Source organism: Penicillium antarcticum (genome assembly GCF_028974205.1).
Source record: "Penicillium antarcticum strain IBT 31339 chromosome Unknown utg000008l_segment0_segment0, whole genome shotgun sequence".
Lineage (NCBI taxonomy): Eukaryota > Fungi > Ascomycota > Eurotiomycetes > Eurotiales > Aspergillaceae > Penicillium > Penicillium antarcticum.
This window is the reverse complement of record NW_026695306.1, coordinates 1,424,129-1,436,250: the sequence shown is the minus strand read 5'-3', so window position 1 is coordinate 1,436,250 and position 12,122 is coordinate 1,424,129. Positions and strand designations below refer to the sequence as shown.

At 50.3% G+C, this 12,122-nt stretch overlaps 2 protein-coding genes across 2 annotated transcripts; one reads left to right on the top strand and one right to left on the bottom strand.

Annotated features, from left to right (window-relative positions):
- Window positions 1-287: 287 nt before the first annotated feature.
- On the bottom strand, window positions 288-1,968 carry N7508_008058 (alpha-amylase; the record flags this gene model as incomplete). The annotated part of the gene is made up of 2 exons (XM_058466122.1): window positions 288-926; window positions 982-1,968. 2 exons carry the CDS (start codon window positions 1,966-1,968, stop codon window positions 288-290), a joined length of 1,626 nt encoding a protein of 541 aa, XP_058317450.1.
- A 2,758-nt stretch (window positions 1,969-4,726) lies between these two features.
- On the top strand, window positions 4,727-12,089 carry N7508_008057 (uncharacterized protein; the record flags this gene model as incomplete). Its single annotated transcript, XM_058466121.1, has 3 exons — window positions 4,727-5,074; window positions 5,124-5,299; window positions 5,357-12,089. The coding sequence occupies 3 exons, from the start codon at window positions 4,727-4,729 to the stop codon at window positions 12,087-12,089; spliced, it is 7,257 nt and encodes a 2,418-aa protein (XP_058317449.1).
- Window positions 12,090-12,122: the final 33 nt, after the last annotated feature.

Sequence of the window (12,122 nt, the reverse complement as noted above, 5' to 3'; positions counted from 1 at the left end):
AAATTTGAAGGAGTTGATAAAGTATATTCAGTCAATGAGACGCTTCGTTTTTCGTAGGAGATATAAGAGTAAATCAAAGTACTGCAGTTGAAAGACATTAAGACGAGAAAGAAGGAAAGCAACAATTGCCGAAAAAAGGTGACAGGCTTTGCTATGCGACAAAAAAGAAAGATATACAGTGAGAAAATAATATGCTACAAGAAGGGATATCGTCGCAAGCCCAAACAGCCGTCGTGAAAGAGGCCGACGCAAAAGAAACACCTAGAAATTCCGTTTTTCGAACATGCTCAAAGGATCATCACAATACTCGTCAATGCAAGACACAGAGAGGCTAAAGCTGTAGTTAGTGGTGAAGAAGCGATGACCGAGGAAGCAGAAGAGGCCACGCCATTCTTCAACTGGGCCAAGGTCACGTTCTTGATTTCGTAACCACAGAGACCACTGCCTTCCATGTATTTCACAGGCCAGAACACCCGAGGCTCGCCCTTGTTCATGGCGACTGTGATGGAGCCAAATTCATCAGGTGTGTACTTTTCGCAATTGAGGATTTCCATGATTTCGGTGCCGGCGTTGTAACTGTTGCTCAGGGCCACGTTGTAGGCGCCACTTTCTGAACCTTGGGTTGACAGCATCATGATAACTTGTCGACCTTCGACACCTTTAGAAAATGCAAGTTCACTTGCGCCTTGGTAGACAGTGTGTGTTGGTTGGTCAAAGTAGTCACTGCCGAGGGCGTTGACGTGTTTGCGGAGCTTGTTGAGTTTGGCGATTAGTTGGTAAAGCTCAGATTCGGTGTTGTATTTCGTGAGCCAGATGGCTTCTCGGTCGTATGGTGGATCGGCGCCCTTGAGGTGCTGTTCTTGACCTTGGTAAATCATGGGGATTCCGTCGAAGAGGAGTGTGAAGACCAGTACGTTTTTGGCCGTCTGTAAGTGGCTTGGTTAGTAAGAATGACTTGCATATGCAAGATGGGTTGCATACCGCCGTGTCATTAGACATGCTACCGATACGAGGCTTGTCGTGATTCTCTGAGAAAGAAACAAGAGCGTTGACATCCGTGCAAGCCTGTTTCATGGCCTCCACCTCGAGAGCCAATGCACTTGTGTTTCCCATCGTAAAAGCTTGTAGCATTTGGAAGTAGATTGGGTAATTTGGCATACTACAAATGTAATGGGCCTGGTAATCCGAGATGATGCTAACCGCACCTTCGAGAACTTCTCCAGTACTGAATACGCCAATATCGTTGGTAAATGTCTTGAGGAAGTTGGCGTCGACGTGCTTGGCGGCATCAATACGGAGTCCATCAATAGAATATGTCTTGATGGCGTCCTTGGCCCAGTCGATGAGAAGCTTTTGGACATCTGGGTGCTCGGTATAGAGATCCGGAAGTGGGACGTTGAGATCACCAGTCTGACAGAGTTGCGCATCGGTGAAGTTGTTCCAATCCTTAATTTTGCAGTAAGGATGGAAGTAGTCCTTGTTGTTGAAAGGGTCGAAGACCGAGTAGTCGACCTCCTTAGCCGGGTCGGTGCCGTTGGGAATGATCTGGGCCATGTTGTTGATCACCGTATCCATCATCAGATACATGCCACGGGCATGGAGGGCATCACTAAGATCGAGCAGATCTTGGTGCGTACCGAAGCGTGCGTTGAGAGCGTTCAAGTTGACGGGCCAGTATCCATGGTAGGCCTCACCGTACGAGACGCGACCTTTAATGTTGTCGATGATAGGCGAGATCATCACGGCATCGAAGCCCATGCCTTCGATGTAGTCGAGTTGGTTAATGGTTCCCCTCCACGTGCCTCCGCAGTAGAGGCCATCTTTGGTGCTGCAGGGAGAAGTTGTCGAGTTATCAGTGCGGGCAAAACGGTCAGTCATGGTCTGGTACACGGCTCTTGGCTTCCAGTCGGCCGTTGACGCGGCGGAGGTCAACGAGACCAGGCCCAGCAGGGCCAAAAGGAATGACATCATGTGATGGTGAAAAGGAAAGAGCAAAAGAGAGAAAGAAGGGACGACCTTAACTTCAAGGTCACGGAGAACGAATGAATGACATGTGGACTGGTGAAGCTGGAAAGAGGAGAAGGAGCAAGTTCCTACGGCAAAAATGGGGGAACGGCCCTAAGTCCTGTGCAAGTCCGTCGATCCATACAATCCCTCTAGTCCTTTTGAGCTAGCACTAGACTATAGTCACGCCGGATAACCTGTTACCCAATTCAACTTTGTTATTGGCTTCACATTGGGATCCCCCGCAACCTAGAATAGAGTGGCGTTCAGACTGACGAAATTCCCCCATGCCCACCAGAAAAAGCCCCCAGACTATCCAGCGATGTAGCCTACCGTTACACTCCAAGGGAATAGTTGAGCCGGACTTCCACACTAAACAGACACTAGGCAGGGGTGGAAAAAAGAAAGCCAAATTACCTCGGCCAAAGGTGGAGATATAATAAAGTGTGCAACGCACAGGGCAAGGGCCAGGGCTGATATGCGATATGCTAACGCTTACACTTCACACCAATGAACATTGAAATAACCGATTGGCACAAGTTCTACAGTTACATTGAGACTGCGTGACTACCCCTGAATGCCCAAGCACTCGGAATGGTTGATTTATTAGTGCGGGATATTCCATGTTCGGTGGCTGAGACATACTTGTGCCCTAATTTCAGAAGCACCAGTAGTCACATCTCCATCACAAAGAATCACCAACTTCGGATGGGCCAATAAACCGAGACAACGTCCACTCCTTTTGATACTAGCGGATTTGACCTTCCCCACATAAAAACCGGGAATAAGGGAATAAGGGAATGAGTAGCAACACGGGAGTAATTCGGTACTTGGCCATGTTGACTGTGTGCACTGAGCAAAAATGGGAATCGGGGAAATACGAGAGCGAGGCCGACAATAAATAGTCAAGAAGGCCTTTGCGCGCGTGCAATTTTAATGGAATTATGGGGCGTAGAGTCCAGCCCAGTCTAGTGATTTTAGATTCAGCGATACTGCAGTAGCCAGGTACGAGTGGCCAATCCAAGAAAACAAGGCAAACACTAAAAAGGGAAATGCAATCTGGAGAGATAAGCCGTGGCGTGACCTGCATTCAGATAGATAGCTGGAAAGCCCTAATTCCGGGTGGCTGTACCAGTGGCTGCCTTCTGGGGATTTGACAGGCAGTGTCTAGTTTGAAGGAGGAGTTCATGCGTGTTCAACGGTTGGATATATTAGAGCAAGACATTGGGGGCCGTACCTGGGACTGCCTCTTGTTCCTGAGAGTGGAGACTGGGGCAGAGATTTTCAGATTTTCATGATCTTATTTTCTTTCTGTTTTTTACGTTTCGTATTGGTTTTTTGCAAAAATACCATGACACGGTATTAATGTATTGTAGTTGGTACTGACCTGTCTTATCGAACCACTTACATTGCTTGTACATGTACATGTACGTTTAGATACATACTGTATACTGTATATAAATGCATGCACATGCTCAGAGTTTTCAGATTGCAGAGCTCCCTGTGAAATCTCTTCTCTTGGGTCCATTTCACTAATGCATGTTGGGCAATTGAAGCGGACCTCGAGCGACTGAAAACTTGAAGGCATCGGGCGCCTTGGCATTGGATTTATCGGAAAATGTGGATGCTCCCGAGATAGCCGTCTAATCAGGTCGTGGATGCCCAAACCCTGCCAAGACTTTAAAAATACCAAGCTCCGCCGGGCTAAGCCTGATATAAAAGTGGGGGGTCTCACCTCCGGGCCAACCGGTGCCGTCGGTATCGTCGGATGGAGGATTGTGATCCGCTTATCGGGACGCTAGTAATTCGCGTAAAACACGAGTTACAGGTTGTCTCAACTATGACTCGGCCCGGACTTATCGGCTTCGTCTTATGTCAATATCAAGAAATTCCCATTTTATGGAAAAAAAAGGTACACAGGTTCATGTCTGTGACAGGAACTGGACAAGCATGCAAAAATATGATGACCAAACAGATTCAGGGTCCAAACTCAAGTCTATGGGTCTGGTCAAGGAACCGAGCCCCGTTATTAAGGACCCATATTTATCTTTCCAGATCACTGGTCGAAGGCTTTCTTACTCGATCGAGCAAGGCTGCTTTGGTTTTTTTTTTTTTTTTTTCTCTCTCGTATTCCCATACATGTCAAACAGCGGTCGATTCTATGCTGATGTGACGAATGAGCATTGTACATTAAACGAAGGCAGAAATTGAATAATCAAAAAAAGAAAAACAAAAGGCAAAAATACGGAGAAGCCCGTGTGAGTAGACCCAAGGCTGATAGTAAAAAGATGTCTGATTAGCACGAGCCTCAGCCTGTCTCATATACTCCAAGCTAATTCCTGGTTTATTTTTATCGAGAGCTTCATTACCCCAAAGCCACTAATTGAACCAGCCTCTTAGCTTCCTTCGGTTGATGTGACTTGGTCTCTTTTTCCCTTCTCTGCTTATTGCTTTCTCCTTCATCTTTCTCTCGTTATCATCCTTCTCTCGTTTACTCCCTTTCCCACCTTTTGTCTCTCGTTCTTGCGTTGGCATCTCCCCGAGCTTCTTTGATGCCCCCGGCCTGGACACACCTTTTGACTTCCAGCATCTCGATCTGCGCACCTTTGCTCATGGCCAGTGATAGCAGTGCATCTCCAACTCTTGCATAGGGTGATATACACTTCTCTCTCTCCAGTCAAATCACGACTGTCAGAGTCGCACCTCGATTCCCCGCGCAACCATGAAGTGGTTGTGCTCCACCGCGCTGATCTCGCTTTTTGCGACGACAGTGACGAGTTGGCCTTATGACGAGAACTTCCTCGAATACAACCTGAACACAAATCCGGATGCAACAAATCCAGCAGAGTACTCTGGAACATACCCAACCCACTACAATCCTTCTCCCGACAACTGGCGCTTCCCGTTCTATACTCTGTTCTTGGATCGGTTTGTCAACGGAGAACCTGAAAACGATAACATCAACGGTACCTTGTTTGAGCATGATCTAAATTCGAACCAAATGCGCCATGGTGGTGATGTGGCGGGCTTGATCGACACTTTGGATTATCTGCAGGGATTGGGAATCAAGGTATGCTTCTCTCACCCTGACTCGAAGAACAGTAACTGACCAGTTTAAGGGTATTTACATTGCGGGTACTTCTCTCATGAACCAGCCTTGGGGATTCGACGGTTATTCCGCTTTGGATACAACACTTTTGGATCAACACTACGCTACAATCAAGCAGTGGCAGGCGGCCATCCAGGAAATCCACGATCGCGGCATGTACGTGTTGTTCGACAACACCATTGCTACGTAAGTCATTTATCCCCAATTTCATACAAAAGGTTAGAGCTGACAGTGAATCTACAGAATGGGTGACTTGCTTGGATTCGACGGGCATCTCAACAGCACAACTCCATTCTCTGAAAAGGAATGGAAAGTCCAGTGGAAGTCCAATCGCCACTACGTCGACTTCGAAATGGGAAATGAGTACAACGCCTCTTGCGACTACCCCCGATTCTGGTACGAGGATGGAAAGCCCGTCAATGCATCCATGACCGCCGAATTGGTTGGCTGTTACGATAGTGACTTTGATCAGTACGGTGATATTGAAGCCTTCGGTGTTTGGCCCGATTGGAAGCGTCAGCTGGCCAAGTTCGCCTCCGTCCAAGATCGTCTCCGTGAATGGCATCCTACTGTTCGCCAGCGTCTCATCCAACACTCTTGCATGGTTATCAAAACTCTTGACATCGATGGTTTCCGTTACGATAAGGCTACTCAGTCTACTGTGGATGCCCTTGGCGATATGTCCGAGGCCTACCGACAGTGTGCCCGCGAAGCTGGCAAGCATAACTTCTTTATTGCTGGTGAAATTACCGGTGGAGATACCTTCGGTTCCATTTATCTTGGACGTGGTAGACAGCCTAACCAGAGGAAATCAGGCGACGACGCTGCAGTGGAAACTATGAAGTTAACAAACGAGTCTGACCCCCAGTGGTTCTTGCGTGAGATCGGTAAGGAAGCCATTGACGGTGCTGCATTCCACTACTCGACATATCGTGCCCTGACTCGCTTCCTTGGTATGGACGGTCAGCTCTCAGCTGGATTTGATGTTCCAGAGGATTGGGTCGATGGGTGGAACACTATGTTGGTCACGAACGACCTAGTCAACGCGAACACCGGTAAATTCGATCCTCGACACATGTTTGGTGCTACCAACCAGGATGTCTTCCGCTGGCCAACAATCAAGTGGGGTGTCGAGAGACAACTTCTGGGTTCTTTCATCACCACCTTGCTTCTTCCCGGAATCCCGCTTCTCCTCTGGGGTGAAGAGCAGGCCTTTTACGTCCTCGATGCGACAGCGTCCAACTATATCTACGGACGTCAAGCGATGTCAGCAGCGACAGCTTGGAAGACTCATGGCTGCTTCTCCTTGGACTCTTCGCAGTACTACAAGTGGCCGATCGAGCAAGGTCGTCATGGGTGCGAGGATGATACTGTCGCTTACGACCACCGCGATCCGTCCCATCCGCTATACAACATCTTCAAGCACATGTATCAGATGCGTGAAAACTACGAGGTGTTGAATGACGGTTATACAATCCAATTTTTGTCGAAGCAGACAGATGATGTCCTCTACCCGGGTTCCAACGACACAGTCACCGAGACTGGCATGTGGTCTACTCTTCGCGATGCCAGTTCGGTACAAAACCTCACCGATACTCAATCGATTTGGTTTGTCTACCAGAATCTCAACAGCTCAAAGACCTGGCACTTTGACTGCAGCAGCACGGACAACCAAACCGCATTGATCGCACCTTTCGCAGCCAAGACCACAGTCAAGAACCTGTTCTATCCCTACGACGAGCTGACTCTGGAAACAGGAGCAAAAAAGCTCGGTCTCAATGGATCTACTGAATTCAACGGCTGTCTCTCCTCATTGAAACTCGAAAGATATGAATTCCGTGCCTATGTTCCGATCGACAAGCACATCAAGCCCCGGCCCATGGTCACCGAATTCTATCCCGGTCACGATGTTCCGATGCGCTCCACCGTCAAGGCCAACGCTGAGGAGACCGTCAAGGTCGCATTCTACTACTCCGAGGAGATGGATTGTGACTCGATCACCGAAAACCTGAGCTTCAACTCGTCCACCGAGTTCCTCAAAGTCCCCACAGTCGACACCGCCAGTGTCAACTGCTCAAATATTAAAACAACTGAAACTTCTTATACTGGTCAGATCCCTAGTGTTTGGATGTGGTCTGCCAACCTCAACGGAGTGTACAACGGTGTCCACCGCTTGAACGTGAGAAATGCAACCAACAAAGCCAAGACTGCCTCCACAAACTCCGTCGACCACTTCCTTCTCCGCATTGGTCAGATTGATAACCCGATGGTTTTCAGCACTGCCAATTACTCTAGCAGTTTGTTCCACAGGGATGACAATGGAACCTTCTTTGTCCAGCACCACGCTGCAGGTGCCGACAAGTGGCGCTATTCCACCAACTGGGGATCGACATTCTCTGATTGGAAAAAGTATACCGGTGGTAATGACACCGTTACTGAGCTCGACTGGTCGGGAACCAAGAAACAGAGATGGAACGGTCACCACGTCCGTGTCGAGTACTGGAACCGTTGGACTGGTAGCAGTGATTATGTCCAGCAGGGCGATGTCGACCCGAAACAGACTCCCCGTCGTTTCCCTCATCTCTTCTTCAACGGCCCTTACAACCAGTATGGATACGACGCCGGTCTTAGGAATCAGGCTGAGCTCAACGATGATACCGGATACTGGAACTACCATTTCACTTCTGAATGGCCCGCAGTTGGACAGCTCAATGTCTGGGGTATAAACCCGGACGGCAAGCCTGACCAGAGTATGGTGCTTGGTGATGCCGATGGTGACAGCATTCTAGATCGCATGCCGCCATCCTCTCTTTCCGCTACTCTGATTAACATCACTAAGGCTCCCATTGATGGCCATCTGGCATGGAAGTTTTACATCAACGATGCTACTTTCAAGTACACCCTTATTCCGGTCGGTGACCAGAATGTTCAGATCGCCATGTTCGTTCTTTTCTGGATCATCCCTCTTCTTACCGGTTGCGCATGCGTCTACATTTTCATGAAGTCCTTCTACAAGGTCAAGTTCAACCAGGTCGGTGTCAGCGAGAAGCACAGCTTGGTTCCTCTCGCCTTCTGGAAGAAGCTCAAGCCTTCTCGCAGTGGAGACCAGTCTCTGAACCCTCTCATGCGCCTGGCGAACAAGTCCGGCTTTATGCAGAGCACCACAGCCCTCGGCACACTCGGCGCTGCTGGGAAGCGCCGCATGGTGCTGATTGCGACTATGGAGTACGATATTGAGGATTGGGCCATCAAGATTAAGATCGGTGGTCTGGGTGTCATGGCTCAGCTTATGGGTAAGACTCTTGGTCACCAGGACTTGATTTGGGTTGTTCCTTGCGTTGGTGGTATCGATTACCCCGTGGACCAAATTGCAGAGCCTATGGAAGTTACCATCCTCGGCAGCGCATACCAAGTACAGGTCCAGTACCATGTCTTGAACAACATCACCTATGTCCTACTCGATGCTCCTGTGTTCCGTCAGCAGTCAAAGACCGAGCCTTACCCTGCTCGTATGGATGACTTGGACAGTGCCGTTTACTATTCAGCTTGGAATCAGTGTATTGCGGAGGCCATCAAGCGTTTCCCTATTGATGCCTACCACATTAACGATTACCACGGATCCCTGGCGCCTCTCTATCTTCTGCCAAACACCATCCCCGCATGTCTTTCTCTGCACAATGCCGAGTTCCAGGGTCTCTGGCCCATGCGAACCCTTAAGGAAAAGCAAGAGGTCTGCTCCGTCTTCAACCTCGAGGAGGACGTCGCTCGTCGGTACGTCCAATTCGGTGAGGTGTTCAACTTGCTCCACGCCGGAGCCAGTTACCTCCGTGTTCACCAGCAAGGTTTCGGTGCCGTCGGTGTGTCCAAGAAATACGGAAAGCGTTCCTACGCCCGTTACCCCATCTTCTGGGGTCTGCGTAAGGTTGGAAACCTGCCTAACCCTGATCCTTCTGATGTCGGCGAATGGACCAAAGAGCCCACCAAGGACGAAGATATTACCGTGGACCCTACCTACGAGGCCAGCCGTCCTGATCTCAAGCGTCAAGCCCAGGAATGGGCAGGACTCGACCTCAATCCCGATGCCGATCTGCTTGTCTTCGTTGGTCGTTGGTCTATGCAAAAGGGTGTTGATCTTATTGCTGATGCCATGCCTGCCGTTCTTGAATCCCGTCCCAATGTTCAGTTGATCTGCATTGGTCCCGTTATTGATCTCTACGGAAAGTTCGCCGCTCTCAAGCTTGACCACATGATGAAGGTTTACCCGGGTCGTGTGTTCTCAAAGCCAGAGTTCACTGCTCTCCCGCCGTTTATATTCTCTGGTGCTGAGTTCGCCCTTATCCCGTCCCGTGATGAGCCCTTCGGTCTAGTTGCCGTCGAGTTCGGTCGTAAGGGTGCCCTTGGTATTGGTGCTCGTGTCGGTGGTCTCGGTCAAATGCCTGGTTGGTGGTACAATGTCGAGTCTATTTCCACATCCCATCTACTCGTTCAGTTCAAGCTCGCCATCGATGCTGCGCTTAATTCGAAGACTTCTACTCGTGCAATGATGCGTGCTCGTTCTGCTAAGCAGCGTTTCCCTGTTGCTCAGTGGGTTGAGGACCTTGAAATTCTGCAGTCTACTGCCATTCAGGTTCACAACAAGGAAGCCGCCAAAGGCCACGCTCGTCCTGGTACTTCATCTGGCAGCACTTTCGCCGGTGCTATGACTCCTCACGCAATCAGCAACCCCATGAACGGTCTGCCTTCGCCTGGTCTTCCTCCTGGTTTCGCCCATTCTCGTGACAGCAGCTACTCCTTCAACCAGATGAACGATCTTGGCTCTCAGAACAAGAACATCTACAGCCCTGAGCCCGATGCCAATGAGACTGAGAAGCCCAAGTCTGGATTGAGCAGGTCTCTTTCTCTTGGTGTTCGCTCCGGTCCTGGTCACGCAGCCCGCCGTAGGGCTGCCGCCGCCGAGGGTATTCCCGAAAGCGACGCCGATGCTGAGGACAGCAGCGACGAGGACATATCTCATGTTGTTTATGGTGACGATGAAGAGTACACTCTTACCCCGGCTCAGGTTGAAGCCGAGCGCCGTGCCCAAGCATCCCAGAGAGAGCGTGGTCTCGCTTCTCCTGGTATCGCTTCCCCCGGTTTCGGCACACCTGCTAGACGTCTCAGCCAGGAATCCATGCACCCCCGATTTAACCTGCCTCCTACCAGCCCTGGAACACCACCCACCGCTGAAAACCTTCTTCTGCCTCCCCCTACTCCCTTTGGCGACTCCCACCGCTACAGCAATGCCTCCGTTCTGTCGCTCGACTCCGTTGTCGGACAAAAGAAGGACTTCAAGCTGCAGAAGGTTGATCCTTTCTTCACTGATAGCACTGGCGAGTACTACAAGACCTTTGACAAGAGACTGGATAACCTCAATGGATCCAACTCCGAGTCCCAGCTTTGTATTGAAGAGTTCTTGATCAAGAGTGAACAGCAATGGTTCGACAGATTCCGCAATGCCAGACTTGGTCGCCACACCAAGTCGCCCACGCCCTCCATCATGCAATCCCGCAACGCCTCGCCTGTCTCCTTCTACGATAACGACCTAGCCTCACACCACAACGGCAGCGAGGAGAATATCACTGACGACGAGTTCCTTCTCGGAAAGGATTACGTTCCTCCTACTGGTCTCAAGAAATGGATGCAGATCAAGCTGGGTGACTGGCCCGCCTACTCCATATTGCTTGCTCTTGGTCAAATCATTGCTGCGAACTCCTACCAGATCAACCTGCTCACTGGCGAAGTCGGTGAAACCGCAGAAAAATTGTACGGCATTGCGACCACCTATGCCATCACGTCTGTCTGCTGGTGGCTCGTCTACCGCTACTTCAAGTCCGTTGTCTGTCTCTCGAGTCCGTGGTTCCTGTACGCCATTGCATTTATCATCATTGGCTCTGCTCACTGGGTTTCCGATGAGTTCAGCCGTGGCTGGGTTCAGAATATCGGCAGTGGCTTCTACGCCGCCGGCTCATCCAGTGGATCGATCTTCTTCGCATCCAACTTTGGCGACGAAGGAGGTGCGCCCGTTGAAACCTGGATCTTCCGCGCCTGTGTCATCCAAGGTCTCCAGCAAGTCTATGTCATTGGTCTTTGGTATTGGGGTTCAACTCTTACAAAGGCCTCCCAAGAAGGTGTTCTGTCCGACAACACCCTCGCCAATAGCTGGAAGATGACCGCTATTTGTTACCCAATTGCCGCCTTCCTCTGCATCGTCGGTCTGCTCCTCGCTTTCGGTCTCCCCAACTACTACCGCCAAAAGCCTGGCAAGGTCCCCTCCTTCTACAAATCCCTATTCCGCCGCAAGATTGTCATCTGGAACTTCATCGCCGTCATCCTGCAGAACTTCTTCCTTAGTGCACCCTACGGTCGCAACTGGAGCTTCCTCTGGAACTCAAACCACACCCACCCCTGGCAAATCGTCATACTCTGCATCATCTTCTTCGGCGTTGTCTGGTGCATCTTCCTCTTCATTGTCAGCAAATTCTCCAAGCAACACAGTTGGTTCATCCCCGTCTTCGCCTGCGGTCTCGGTGCACCACGATTCATCCAAATCTGGTGGGGTATTTCCGGTATTGGCTACTACCTACCCTGGGCAGGCAGTCTCACATCCGGCGCCCTAGTGTCACGAAGTGTATGGCTCTGGCTCGGAGTCCTAGACTCCATCCAAGGTCTGGGCTTCGGTATCATCATGCTACAGACTCTGACGCGTGTGCACATGTGTTTCGCGCTCATTGCCTCGCAGGTGCTCGGTTCCATTGCGACTATCTGCGCTAGAGCTTTCGGTCCCAATAATACCGGACCGGGTCCTATCTCGCCAGATGTCACGCAGGGTGTCCATGCCATTGCCAACGCTTGGTTTTGGGTCGCCCTGTTCTGTCAGTTGCTGATTTGTGCTGGCTTCCTACTCTTCTTCCGCAAGGAGCAACTTGCGAAGCCTTAAATGGCTTTCTCATTCCCATTGCCACTGTCACCT